The sequence below is a fragment of the Hylobates moloch genome, unplaced genomic scaffold, assembly GCF_009828535.3.
Source record: "Hylobates moloch isolate HMO894 unplaced genomic scaffold, HMol_V3 SCAFFOLD_2, whole genome shotgun sequence".
NCBI classification, from domain to species: Eukaryota; Metazoa; Chordata; class Mammalia; order Primates; family Hylobatidae; genus Hylobates; species Hylobates moloch.
In genome coordinates, this window is record NW_026652277.1 from 78,202,077 (window position 1) to 78,217,438 (window position 15,362).

Genomic DNA, 15,362 nt, shown 5'->3' on the forward strand with positions numbered 1-15,362 from the left:
CCAAGTGGGAACTGGTGCTGTCCTGGCATTGACTCACTTCCCTGCTACTGTATGTGTCTGGGAGGATGCACTGGTTTTAATGGACATCTACTGCAGCCATTCCATTCCCTCTGCACATTCACTTAGGTGGTGGGTCCAGAGTCAAGGATTCAAGAGAAGTGGCATCAATAAACCCGCATTACTTAAACCAACAAGTGGTTCAGAAAATACACTCCCAAACAACTGGGGGTCCAGATCTCTAGGCATAATAAATTTCGCCCATCTCCCAATTCTGGACTGCACTTGTGTGTAAAGGCAGGCAATGGCTGAGAGACAGCTCTGCAGACAGATGCTAGAATAAAAAATATCAAAAGATTTCAACTCCCTGGAGCCACTGGTGCTTTGCCGTCCTCCACTGAGGGAGGCGCACCTCCTAGCCTCGCCTGGACTGTAAATCTGAAGCAATGTGGCTGGGGAGCATGGCTGAGGAGCAGTTCGTTAGGGATTGTTCATCTTGTATCTTTATTGCTACCTCCAGCTTAGATCTTCCTCTGAGGTGGTCTAGGCAGCCATTCCTTTCCCCACTGAATCACTCTGCTGAGATGTCCACAGTGAACTTTTGTCTCCCTGAACAACCTCTTTCATTTCGGTTTCCTCTTCCAGCCAATGGCACCATTATCTACCGAAGTTAGACATTTCTGTGTCAGTGTTAACCTGTTACTTCTCATCCTGTCTTCTAATCTATTGCCAAGTTCTGTGGATCCTACCTGAAGCCCATCCTTTCCTCTCTATTCCCTGGCAGCACTTCTGGTGCCTGGTGTATCTCTGGTTTGGCCCTTGTAGGGGCTGCTCTGCTGCACTCCCACCCACCTTGGGACTGAGGTTACACCATCAAGGAGGTGGGGCAACTCACACCCAATGGTGAAGGATGGATGCTAAGGGCCCACCTCTACCCCCTGCCTCTGACCCCCTTCAGTCTTCTGTGCCAACAGCACTGTAGTTCGACTATGCCTCTGCCCAATGCTGCTTCCTTCTCTTCCTGAAGGTGTTGGTTGAGAGCACCCCAGAGACACTCCCTGCACGCAAGTCTCAGAGTCTGCTTTCCTGGGAAACTAACCTGTGATACTTGGTGCCTGGATAGCCCTAGGAAGCAAACTCTAAAACGCAGTTAGAGTTGGAAACCCTCCTGCCGGTTTCCATAGAGGACCCCGTCATTGGTGGGAGATGAGCATTGAAAGCTTTGAGTGGGGTTCCGAGAAGCAAAGGGACCAGGCTGCACTGGCAGGCTTGTTAGAACACAGATTTCTAGGCCCCAGTGACAGAATTTCTGATGTAGTATGTCTTGGTGAGCCCAAGAATTTGCATTTCTAACAAGTTTCTAGGTTATACTAGAGACCATACTTCAAAAACCACTGAGCTAATCTTCAGTGAGAACCATCACAGCTGGAGGACTGAATCACAAGCTTATTTAACACATCTTTTTCTCCAGAAGCAAGAATCATTGAAAACCAAGTGATGAGAAGACTGCAGGGTGAGCATAAAAGCAAGGGAAGTTAGATATATCATTTAAATGTTTTACGAGATCAGAATGAACAGTTGAATCAGAATGATTTGGGAAGAGAATCTAGGACAGGAACCAGATGTAGGGTTAACATTGGGGGAAATACATTCATTATGTCAGAAGTGGGAGACTCCTGTTCCTTCAATAAACATTTATTAAGCATCAACCCCACCAAATGTTGTGGATATACAAAAATGGAATGGATATGGAGCTGTCCTCATGGAACTTAGTCTAACATGGCAAATTAAACAAGTCTACAAATATTTATAATATAAAATACATACAGGTATGTGTCATGAGATCAACACAGATACGATTTTGTGGTGAGGTGATGGGGAAGGAGGATTAATTATATCCAATCATGGAGATCAGGGATAGTTTCTTATAAAAGATGGCTTGTCAGGTTGGCTATAAGAATAAGTAGGGCACACGATGGCTGAAATATGAGCCAAAGCATAGACATGAGAAGGTGCTTAGCTAACAAGTTTGGATTTTATTTTGTAGGCAAAATGTCTTGAGCTGGAGGTAACATGAAGGAAACAGGCTGTGAGAGATTTGTGTTCAGAAGTGTGTAAATTAGATTAGAAGGAAAAGAGCCTGCCCACAGTGAGAACAGTTAGAAGCTCATTGCAGTGGTTCAGAAAAGCACCAAGGGATTAAAAGCCTGGATTAAGGAATATTCCAGAAAATGTAGAAATGCTGATAAAATTTTATCTTGAGCTCACCAAAGCAACCCTGCCAGGTGACTCAGTTACATGCTAAAATTGTAGAACCATTGAATTACTTTATATTCTTAGGACTTTTTTTGAAAAGGTAAGGGTAAGTGAGCGACACTGAGACTGGCCAAAGCTAAAGGGCAGCCCCTGGTTTATGGTGACACATGAATGTTAAGGGTTCACTTGTGAGGTTTCCTGGCAGGCAGCCAGAGGCCCTCTTCAAGTTAGAGCTCAAACTTGCTTTGCATATTTCTGTTCAAACTTCTATGTCTATCATTGAACCAAAGTGTAATGTTGTCCAAACTATGTTACTGCTGATATGGTAAACCTGTTTTTTAAGTCTTTAGTTGGTTAAGGAAGAGGGAAGAAGTTAAAATGAAAAGAATTTAAAAGACAATGTCAATGCTTAATTAAACAAATAAAAAAACTTTTAGTATTTGAATTCATAAACAAATAAAATGCATATTTATTCGTGGCCTTTCTAACACTTTTTACTCATGACAAAGATGTGAATAAGAACCAGTATATGAGTAAACTAACTGGATAAAAGCAGAGAGAAACACATGTTTCACTATGCAAGGAAGGAAAGTATGTAGAGCACTTAGCAACTGAAAATATATTACAAAACATTAGGTTTATTATCATATTCATTTTATAATGGAATAAAGAGCAAAGACAAATATTAACTTACCAGAGATTCAATTCTTCCACTCAAAGTCCTGTATTCCTGTGTAGCTGGTGAATTTAACTGATTATTATATTCAACATTTAGGAGTTGAAAACTGCTCCTATAAAAGTAAGATTTTTGATCTGAAAAAGAAATAAAAGGGAAGGTCAGTCTTACTATACTAAGTTGTTGAACCTTTAATTTATTCAGGATTATGGGAGGTTATATTATAGAATTTCAAAAATTTGCTTTCCTTGAAAGAAAGAAAAAGTTCTATGCTTAAGTGTAATTATGATAAAGTTATTATCTTTTCAATTTTTAAAAAGATTGGCAAAGCCAGAGTGGTGTAGATGTTTAAAAATCAGAGTGGTATTATTATTTGAGAAATTAAAAATTATCATAAATACTATAATTTTTATTATTGCTATATTTTAAGGGAGATTTGTGGTGTATTCATTCAGGAAATATTAATGAATGTTTGTAATATACTATTATTCATTTATCATTAAGAAAGAACCCAAAGTAATTATGAAATTTTAAAAATTATTTCAAATAATATTCTTTATTGAGGAGTTAGTAATTCACCATTAGTTTTCTGGAGTAAGCTAGAAAGTAAGTCATCTAACAAGATATCTAATCTAGTAATCCAATGTAAATTATTTTCATCAAAAGGCACCTTGCAAAATAAAAACTTGACAGATCAATAACAAGTAATAAGATTGAATCAGTAGTAAAATATCTCCTAATAAATAAATGTTCAGGACCGATGGCTTTATTGCTATTCTACCAAACCTTCAAAGAAGAACTAACACCAATTCTCCTCAAACTATTCAAAAACACCAAACAGGAGGGAGTTCTCCCCAACTCATTCTATGAAGCCACTATTACTCTGATAGAAAACCAGACAAGGACACAATAAAAAAAAATACTACAGGCTGGGTGCAGTGGCTCATGCCTGTAATCCCAGCACTTTGGGAGACCAAGGTGGGTGGATCACGAGGTCAGGAGTTCGAGACCAGCCTGGCCAACATGGTGAAACCCTGTCTCTACTAAATACACAAAAATTAGCCAGGTGTGGTGGCGGGCACCTGTAATCCCAGCTATTTGGGAGGCTTAGGCAGGAGAATTGCTTGAACCCGGGAGGCGGAGGTTAAAGTGAGCCAAGATCATACCGCTGTGTTCCAGCCTGGGTGACAGAGCAAGACTGTCTCAAAAAAAAAAAAAAAAAAGGCCAATATTACTGATGAACACAAAGGCAAAAATCCTCAACAAAATACTGTCAAACTGAATCCAACAGCATATCAAAAAGATAACATACCACAATCAACTTGGATTTATCCCAGAGATGCAAGAATGATTCAACATATGCAAATCAATAAACTTAATACATCACATAAACAGAATGAAGACAAAAACCATATGATCATCTCAATAGATTCAATATCCCGTCAGAACAAGAACTCTCAACAAACTAGGCTTAGAAGGGACATACCTCAACAACATAAAGGCTGACCAACCCACAGCTAACATTTTACCAAATGGGGAAAAGCTGAAAGCCTTTCCTCTAAGAACTGGAACAAGACAAGGATGTCCACTTTCATCACTCCTATTCAACATAGTACTGGAAGTCCTAACCAGAGCAATCAGGTTAGAGAAATAAATCAAAATGCATTCAAATTGGAAAAGAAGTTACATATTCAAATTGTCCCTCTTGCAGATTATATAATTTTATACCCAAAAAAACCTAAAGACTCCAACAAAAAACTCTTAGATCTGATATATAATTTCAATAAAGTTGCAGGATACAAACTCAATACACAAAAATCTGTAGTATTTCTATACACCAACAATGAAATAGCTGAGAAAGAAAAATAAAGAAGGTAATTCCATCTTCTACAAGGAAAACTACAAAACACTGATGAAAGAAATGGAAGATGGCACAAACAAATGGAAAGACATTCCTTGCTTATGGATTGAAAGAATTGATACCATTTAAATACTATACTCTTCAAAGCAATCTATAGATTCAATGCAATCCCTATCAAAATACCAACATCATTTTTCACAGAAATAGAAAAAGCCATCCTAAAATTTGTATGAAACAAAGAGCCCAAATAGTCGAATCAAACCTGAGCAGAAAGAACAAATTTGGAGACATCACACTACCTGACATCAAACTATACTCCAAGGCTATAGTAACCAAAACAGAATGGTATTGGTATAAAAACAGAGACATAGATCAATGAAATAGAATAGAGAGCCCAGAAAGAAATTCACCTACAGCCAACTGAATTTCAACAAAAGTGTTAAGAACAAATAATGGGGAAAGCACACTCTTTTCAATAAATAGTACTAGGAAAATTGGATATCCATTTGCAGAAGAATGAAACTGGACCCTTATCTCTCACTATATACACAAATCAACCCAAGATGTATTAAAGACTTAAATGTAAGACCTAATACTGTGGGAACTATTAAAAGAAAACATAGGGGAAACATTTCATGTCTTTAGGGAAACAATTTATCACTATGACCTAAAAAGTACAGACAACAAAACCAAAAATAGACAAATGGGAATTAATTAAACTAAAAAGCTTCTGCACAGCAAAGGAAACAACCAACAGAATGGAAAGACAACCTATTGAATGGGAAAAAACATTTGCCAACTGTTCATCTGACAAGAGACTAATATCCAGAGTATACAAGGACTCAAACAACTCAACACTGAAAAAAAAATAAAAATTCCATTAAGGAGTGGGCAAAGAACATGAGCCAACATTTCTCAAAATAAGACATACAAATCATCAACAGGTAAATGAAAAAATGCTCAACATTACTAATCATCAGAGAAACGCAAATCAAAACCACAATGAGATATCATCTCACCTCAGTTAAGATTTCTATTACCAAAAAGACAGAAAATAACAGATGCTGGTGAGAGTGCAGAGAGAAGAGAATTCTTATATACTGTTGGTGGAAATGTAAACTAGTGCAGCCATTATGGAAAACGGTATTGAGATTTCTCATAAAACTAAAATAGAACTACTATATGATCCAGCAATCCCACTACTGGATATTTATCCAAAGGAAAAGAAATCAGCATGTCAAAGAGATATTTGTACTTGAGTGTTTATCTCAGCACTGTTCACAATAGCCAAGATGTGGAATCAACCTATGTGTCCATCAACAAATGAACGGATAAAGAAAATATGGTGTATACACACACACACACACACACACACACACACACACACACAATGGAATACTATTTGGCCATAAAAAGAATGAAATCTTGTCATCTGCAGCAACATGGATGGAATTGGAGGTCATTGTGTTAAGTGAAATAAGCCAAGCACAGAAAGACAAAATTCGCCAGGCATGGTGGCTCATGCCTGTAATCCCAGTACTTCGGGAGGCAGAGCTGGGAAGATCACTTGTTAAGCCAGAAATTTGAGACCAGCCTGGGCAACAAAGTGAGACCCCATCTCTACTACTAAAAAAAGAGTAAAAAAGAAAGACAAGTATGTTCTAACTCATATGTGGGAGCTTAAAAAGTTGATCTCATCAATGTAGAGAGTAGAATGACAGATACGAGAGACTGGGAAGGGTGGAGGGGTGTGAGGGGGATTGAAGAGAGGTTGGCTAACAGGTATAAACATATAGTTAGATAAATGGTGTAAGTTTTATTGTTTAATAGCAGAGCAGAGTGAAGTTAACAACAATATATTATATATTTCAAAGTAGCTAGAAAAGAGGACTTGAGTTGTTCCAATACATAGAAATGATAAATACTCAAAGGGCTGTATACCTCAAATACCCTGGCTTGATCATTACACATTGTATACATGTAACAAAATATCACATGTATTCCAGAAATATGTAAGATGTTATGTTTCATTAAAACAACAAAAACAACAACAATAGCAACAGGGGTCTTCCAGAGGACCTATTCAGCTGTGTGAAGGAGATAAAAGTCTCTAAAACATATCTGTACACAACTCAGAAATATTATGAAGATGTACATAACCTAATGGAATCTGTCTCAGAATAAAAATGTCTACTTTCTTTTGATCGTTCATATGCAGTACTTACGCAGACAAATACCTTGGTAAGGGGCAAGAGTTGAAGATCCTGGGGGAAGGGTGGTTGTTTGTAGTGGAAGATCAAGTCATTTGGGGGCCATAAGTGATCACTGGAACACAGTTTGCAGATGACTTACCAAGGGGCCTACTGTTTAAGCATGACAATGCCTTGTCATTAAGAGTGAAAATTCATTAATTTAATCTGAAACTCCATGTCTCTTTTTTCTACCTCTGTAGTTCACCTTAGGGGTAGGTGACTCCAGGTGATTTGACAGCAAAATGCAGTCAAAAGCAAAAATTTAGCCACAACCTTTACATTTGATTGGCTGAAATGATTGTGTATCATTATTGGTATTTCTAATGTTGGTAATTTTATTGCACCATTGGAAGTATTTCAATCTTTGCATAGTTAAGCATTTTTGCCTGTTTACAATTGGACATACTGTAAGTTATATTCTTTCTCTTTTTCTCTTAACACTCACACATACCCATGTACACACCTGCACACACACACACATGATTTAAGTGATTTCATAGAATTATATTTGAAATAAAAATAACCTCAAAGTGTATTTTAAGTGAAAAAAATTCTAATATATGATATTATTAGTAAAATTTGACACATTTTACATATCTATGTTAAAGCATCTGAAAGAGCCTTCACAGAGATTTTTAAGGAAAGTTGTTTATGAATTAGCACGATATGTGTATTCGTTACATTATTTTTTCTTGTCCATGTTGTCTATTTTTAGTGATATAATAATAACAAATTAAACAAAATAATAGAGACAAATAACTAAAGAGAATAATGTTTTAAAAAGTTTGACTTTACCCCTTTTAACATCTGAACTGAAAATTTATCTCCTGACCATCCTAACTGTTAGGCTTGTAAGACACCGTTTTCAGAAGACAGAAGCATTATTTGTTAATAAGTATGGACAAATACTTAGGTACATCCAAATTTTAGGTGTTGAAGCTTAAGGTTCTTTGCAGTATTTCACTGTTATGATTTTATCAGGTTATCAGTGAAGGAAATCATAGTATTAATGAAAAACAAAATGAGTAAATTTTAGCATCAGAAAATTATTGAGAGTTTTTTTTCCTTTGGATAGAATAATCCTTTTTTGAGTAACAATGTTTGGTGTACTCACAAGGTATGTTTGGGGCACTAAAAATGGCCAAAATAGGAAAGAGAAAAAATACTGATTGAGAAAAAATACAGATATGAATCTGTATTTGGGGAAGAATTATAAGTAAGATATATAATCACGTTATATTAAGGAATAAAAGCCATAGTAAAAGAAAGAATGCCAAGCTTTAAATCTGAAATTGTATGTAGCTATTAAATCTGAAGAGTAATGATGTTCTGGTACTTACCAAAAGCTAAAAAGTAAACAAGTAGAGCTATCGTGACTGCCAGGATCACTACCGCTGCGACGACAATGAAACATACTACATATGGATTCAGAAATCTTGAAGTCGAAGGTACACGTGCCGGCCTTACGAGAGAGAGATCAAAGAACGTCATTCATGTCCCTGATTTCATCCATCATTTTAGTGCTCATGATTGTCTTCTGTCTTTCCCAGTCTCTTATCTGGCACATGGCTCTAGCCATAGAAACATATTCCTAGAAATGAAACTGAACTTAACAAGGCTGTCCTTAGTGGTTTTTCTTTCAAGTTTTTTTTTTTTCAGCACAAAATGATTGAAATTCAAGTAGTCTGATGGAAGAAGAGGGAAATCTGACTTATGGTTTGGAGTTGCTTTCCTTTCTGCCAATTGATAAAGTTTTTGAGAACAACAAAAAATCATTGTCTGTTCTACTGCAATGTCTTCCAAAATTCTATGCTGGACACTACTGTAGAAATCAACCTTGCTTGGGCACCATCCCCAAGGCTGTACTGAAGAGAGATCGTTTGGATGGGAAGAAGTGTCGAGGAAGATAAAGAAGCGGGGTGGGGTGGTAAGGGGGTCAGGACAGTAGCGTTTCTCATTGCAAGATTCCCCATATTATTAAAAATTAGCAGAGGCATAGAGCTAGGATCAGGGAGAATAGCAAGTAACTGAAATGAAATAGAACTGCTCCAATAGCCGATGATGTATTTGATTTATCATATTTTCCCCATGAATTTGTACTAATACATAGTCACACACACTGACACTGGGAAAGTCACCAGAGGAGCTGGGTGTGAATTCCAGTTTTACCCTTTGTTTGCTTGGAGGTCATATTGTCATTTATCTGAGATTTTCTTTATCTGAAAAATAGGAATAATAATACCTACCTCAAAAGGCTGTTTTGAAGATTAAGTGGGGTCATGTTACGTGTTACAAAGTATATATTTGTAGTTCAATAGGTTATCCACTTGGCTGTGAACACCTTGAAGGTAAAGATAATATTCATGCCTATGTTTAACATAGGCAAAGTGTTTAACACTTTGCAGAATGCTTGGGTTATATAGGTGTTTTGTAAATATGTATGATATTTATAAATATTTATCGCCTGTGTTAATTCTTGACATGTTTCAGATTTAAAAGCCTCAACAGAGCTGAGAAGCAGTTATATTTAGGCATATTCTAATTTTTATATTTTTGTATTTTGTTTTGCCAACAATCTGGTATAAGTGAGAAGGGTATGTTCTGAGGGTCAATGATGTGGGACACATTTCACTGCAATGTTGCCTGCTATTGTTTGGGCTCAACTCACAAGCCTATAAAAGGGCACTTCTTGATATTTTGTATTGTGCCACCTGCACATTGTATGCTGTGGCACTGGAACTAGTAACATTTCAGAAGACTGTTGGAAGCAGACATAGACTTGCCAATTTTCCATTTTGTTGAATAAACACAGGACACTTTATAAAAATTGACCGTGTTCAAGCATGATCACTTTTAAAAAGAGCATTGAAGTATCTAACATAGGAAGAAAATAACCTCAGAAAAATTTATATTAAATGCTATAACTTTATGATGTCTTTTTGCTGTATTTGTCTTATTTGTTCATTTTGCTACACTAGTGAAAACTGGCTTTCCCTGACATGGGTTGAGAGTCCAGTGTTCAACAACCACTACTGTAGTAATTTTCTAGTTGAAGAAAACTGTCACTTTGCCATTTGCTAACTATTTGAGTTTCAGTTTACCCATTTGTTACCTCATGGGGTTATTGTGCCTGTTACATGCAATCACAAATGCATAGTGTCTGGTATTTGTGATTTCAGTAATTAATAGTGGCTGCTGAGTAGTGAAAGAGTTAAAAAGAGACAGAGCTGGAGGCAAACGTAACTCCGAAGGCTAAACAAATCTCAAATTGTTCCTTTCTGCAACAATTAGGGATGGATTTTGTTTCCAGAGATGAGCTGATATGTCAGGATCTGTAAGTGTGGAGTGAGAATAACTGTAAACAGGATTAAGCTGGAGGCTAAAATCTCCAAAAAATGAAATCGAAAGGCTAGAGTCAATATATGCTTTAACTTGGATGAGCCTCCCACGGGAATAACTTTACAGCCAATTTTACTTTCAGTTCACGAAAAACATCTTGAACTCAATAACTGAAAAGCACCATGAGACATATGACTCAACAAAGGGTGTGGAGCCCAAATTACCTTACGCTCACAAGCCATAACTAATTACATAAGAATGAATTGTTCCACCATGTAGAAACAACTGAAAAAATAGCATGCTCCAACTTTCAATAGCATGTTCAACTTCTAGTTGAACCTCTGAACGTTGCTAACGCAAACTAAATTGTGCACAATATTTACTCTAAATGTGTTTGTAAACACTGAATTTTCATTCATAATGCAATGGAAATCTGTGAAAGAAAATATTTTGCTTTTAAAGCAGGGTCTTGGTCAGTTAGATTTTTAGTGCTTGCATTTAAACAGCAAAGCAAATATTCAGTTGTGACCCATTTGCCCAGTTTCCCTCTCACTGTTTCTCTTTTTTATTGACTTGAAAAAATTGCATGAGGGTGGAAAATTTAACTTTTTATACTTTTATTGTGGAAGCCGATCTGTCAGGCATTGTACATGTACGTTGTCAATCTTCACGATCTTTTCATAGCCTTGTAAATTCTGTATTATGATTGCATTTTAAATATAGGAAAGGTGAGGCTCAGAGAGTGAATAACTTATGTTTATTCAGGAGTGACAGAGCTGGAAACAGAAACCAGGTAAGTTTGAATAAAGAGACATCAACTTCCGCTCACATACACTTCATCCCTAAGCACATTTGCTTCACACTACAGAGAATGGAAATGCTTTGGGTTTCATGTCTCTCATGACCTCACCTTGGGGAAGCAAAGGGAATCAATAGCTATTAATAATAATATTTCTTAAGATATATCTTCAGCCCAGACCTCTCTCTTTGAGCTGCACATCATCATTTCCAATTACTAATTGAACGTGTTATGGGTGCTTTACAACCACCTTAAATAGAAAAGTTCAAAACCACAATAGCAAAGACTTGGAACCAACCCAAATGTCCAACAACGATAGACTGGATTAAGAAAATGTGGCACATATACACCATGGAATACTATGCAGCCATAAAAAAATGATAACTTCAAGTCCTTTGTAGGGACATGGATGAAGCTGGAAACCATCATTCTCAGCAAACTATCGCAAGGACAAAAAACCAAACACCGCATGTTCTCACTCATAGGTGGGAATTGAACAATGAGAACACATGGTCACAGGAAGGGGAACATCACACACCGGGGCATGTTTTGGGATGGGGGGAGGGGGGAGGGATAGCATTAGGAGATATACCTAATGCTAAATGACGAGTTAATGTTTGCAGCACACCAACATGGCACATGTATACATATGTAACAAACCTGCACATGGTGCACAGCTACCCTAGAACTTAAAGTATAATAAAAAAAATACATATATAAAAAAATTAAAAAATTAAAAAAAGGAAGTCTCAGCAAGCATAGATCTGAGTACAACTCGTAACTCTAATGCTCAAACCATGACCTTGGGCAACTACATTGGGTCTTTAATTAATACGTGTAAAAACTGATCAGAATGGAGCTCAGGACCTGATGTACATGCAATAGCTGTTGGTTATTATTATTGCCAGTCATAGTGTTGGTGATTCTAGCATTATGTCTCAATTTCCTTTTCTAACAAATAGAAAAAAAAAACTGGTCTTGCTCAAAAAAAAAAAAAAGAAAAGTTCAAAACCGAACTTGGTATTTTTTCTCCCATTAGACTGTAGTGTTTGAGGATATGCCCAGGGTTGTATTAAAGAATTTTTCTACAAGACATTTTTTCCAATTAAAACATGATCATTTCTTATTTTTTTAAAAATTTCCTTTTTTCTAATATTAATCATGTCTTTCAAATGAAGGAACTGAGATATGAAAGATTTCTTTAATTGATTTAAACTTCTAAGCACAGTGTTTAATTCCTACATCATAAAACACTTCTAAGGGGATGTGAAAAGGGAACTAGACTAGAGCTAGGAGATGTGGATTCAAGTACTCTTTCTGTCAAATATAAGCTATGTGATCTCACATTAATCATAACTATTTTAAGCTTCAGATTTCCAAAAAATTTTAAATGGTAAAGACAATACCTTCCTCATAATTTGATTTTTTAAAATCAAATAAAACAGTGTATACACCAATGATTTGTAAACTGGAATTTAAGGTATTAATATAGAGGCAACTGAAGTATAACAGCAAAATCTCTAGAACTGAAGATTTTTCTGCCAGTAACTGTTGTGTGAGCTTGGATGAGTCCTTTTAATATTGTGGAATCTTAGTCCCCCTGTGACATGTTGGTGATAACAACAGTTATTGTACAGTATATTATGTGAGAATTAGAGCAGATGACATGCATGCTGTATAAACTATAAAGGGCTAAATAACCATAAAAAACTTTTGAGAAAAATTATTTTTAATTAATTAGTTTAATTTATTTATTACTATCTATTTATATTTCAACTTACACTATCAAGAGAAAAAAAACGCATTTCTTTAAAGTATTCAGTATTACCCGTTTACCGATTTACCTATTTCACTTTTTCTCCACACTTTTTATCTTGCTGTATATCATTCTTATCACACAGGTAACTTTATAGTAAAGAAGAGGAATGTGTCGACACCTACCTGCATTGAGGTACTTTTGACGTAGAAGAGTCAATACTAGTCTTCTACTCTTCTGTAGTAATTAATTTCTTAACTCTCTAGACTGGCTCTGCAAGAAATGCTCAAAGGAATTCTAAACATGGGAATGAAAGATCAATACTCACCTATCATAAAAATACATGAAAGTATAAAACTCACTTGTCTTATAAAACAATTAAGAAATGAGAGAGAGAAAGAAACAAAATGGCAATATGACAGAACTCCACCAAACCATGGGGCTTATAAAACAATTACAGAAATGACAGAGAAAGAAATAAAATGGCTGCATGACAGAACTCCACCAACTATATGCTGCTTACAAAAAACTTAACTTACTGATAAAGGCACTTATAGACTAAAGGCAGAGGTATAGAAAAATATATTCCACACAGATGAAAACCAAAAGAGAATAGGAGTGGCTATGTTTATATCAGATAAAACAGAGTTTGAATCAACAATAGTAAACAAAAAGCAAAGAAAGTTATTATATGATAACAGAATCAACAAGAAGACATAACAATCCTAAATATATACATATCCAACACTAGAGCACCCATATTCATAAAACAAATATCACCACACTTAAGAAAAGAGATAGACAGGAATACAATAATGATGGAGAACTTCAACCCCCCCATTGACAGTACTAGACAGATCGTCGAGACAGAAAATCAATAAAGAAACACTGGACTTAAATTGGACTTAGACCAAATGGACCTAATAGACATTTACAGAAAATTCTGCCCAACTATCACAGAATATACATTTTTATCAGTACATGGAACATTCTCCAAGATAGACCATATATTAGGCCACAAAACAAATCTGAAGAAACTTTAAAAAATCAAAATTATATTTGGTATCTTCTCAAATTACAGTGGTCTACAACTAGAAATCAATACTAGGAGGAACTCTTAAAACTATAAAAAAACATGAAAAAAAAAACCCAACATACTCCTGAATGATCTTTGGGTCAATAACAAAATAAAGAGGGAATTAAAACAATTTTTGAAATGAATGAAAATGGGGACAAAACATACCAAACCCTCTAAAATATAGCAAAAACAGAGCTACGAGGGAATTTTATATCATTAAATGCCAATGATGTACCTTAAGGAACTAGAAAACAAGAACAAACCAAACTCTAAACTAGCAGAAGAAAATAAATAACAATGATCAGAGCAGAACTAAATAAAATTGAGACCAAAAAATTACAAAGGATCAACGAAAGAAAAAGTTGGTTACTTGAAAAGATAAAGAAAATTGATAGACTGCTACCTAGACTAGCCAAGAAAAAAAGTGCAGATTCAAATAAAATCAGAAATGAAAAAGGAAACATTACAATGATATAGAAATATAAAGACCGTTAGACACTACTATGAACAACTCTATGCTCACAAACTAGAAAACCTAGAGGAAATCAATGAATTCCTGGAAACATGTAACCAGGTAGAAATCTACCAGGTTTAATTTACAGATTAAACCAGGCAAAAACAGAAATCCCAAACAGACCAATAATGAGTAGTACAATTGAGTAAGGAAAAAAATATCTTTCAACAACAACAAAAACCCCAGGACCAGATGCATTCACAGCCAAATTCCACAAGATGTATAAAGAAAAACTGATGCCAATCCTAATGAAATTGTTCCAAAATATTGAGGAGGAGGGAATCTTTCCTAACTCATTCTATGACTCCAGTATTACCCCGATACCAGAACAAGACAAGGGCACACACACAAAAAGGGAAAACTATAGGCCAATATCCTTGATGAACACTACATAAAAATCCTCAACAAAATACTAGAAAACTGAATCCAACAGCACATCAAAATGATAATATGCCATGATCAACTGGGTTTTATTCCAAGGATGCAAGTATGATTCAACATACACAAATTGATAAATGTGATTCACCACATAAACAGAATTAAAAACAAAACGATGATCATCTCAATAGATACAGAAAAGGTATTTGATAAAATTTAGAATCCTTCCATGATAAAAACCCTTACAAACTAGGCATAAAGGGCACATACCTCAAAACAATAGAAGCTATATATGATAAACCCACAGCTAACATCATACTGTACAGGGAAAAGTTGAAAGCATTCCACCGAAGACTTGGAACAAGGCAAGGATGCCCACTTTCATCACGTCTATTAAGCACATTATTTGAAGTCGTAGAAGAGCCATCAGGCAAGAGAAAAAAATAAAAGATATCC

At 35.8% G+C, this 15,362-nt stretch overlaps 1 protein-coding gene across 1 annotated transcript in view; it reads right to left on the reverse strand.

The window, feature by feature from the left end:
• LOC116468310 (transmembrane protease serine 11D) overlaps positions 1 to 15,362 on the reverse strand; it is a 62,595-nt gene that overhangs the window by 30,398 nt on the left and 16,835 nt on the right. The window contains exons 2-3 of the mRNA XM_032151932.1: positions 8,383 to 8,504; positions 2,948 to 3,066 (exon numbers count right to left, since the gene is read on the reverse strand). Of these exons, the coding sequence (XP_032007823.1) occupies positions 2,948 to 3,066; positions 8,383 to 8,504 (241 nt within the window). The remainder of the gene's footprint in view (positions 1 to 2,947; positions 3,067 to 8,382; positions 8,505 to 15,362) is intronic.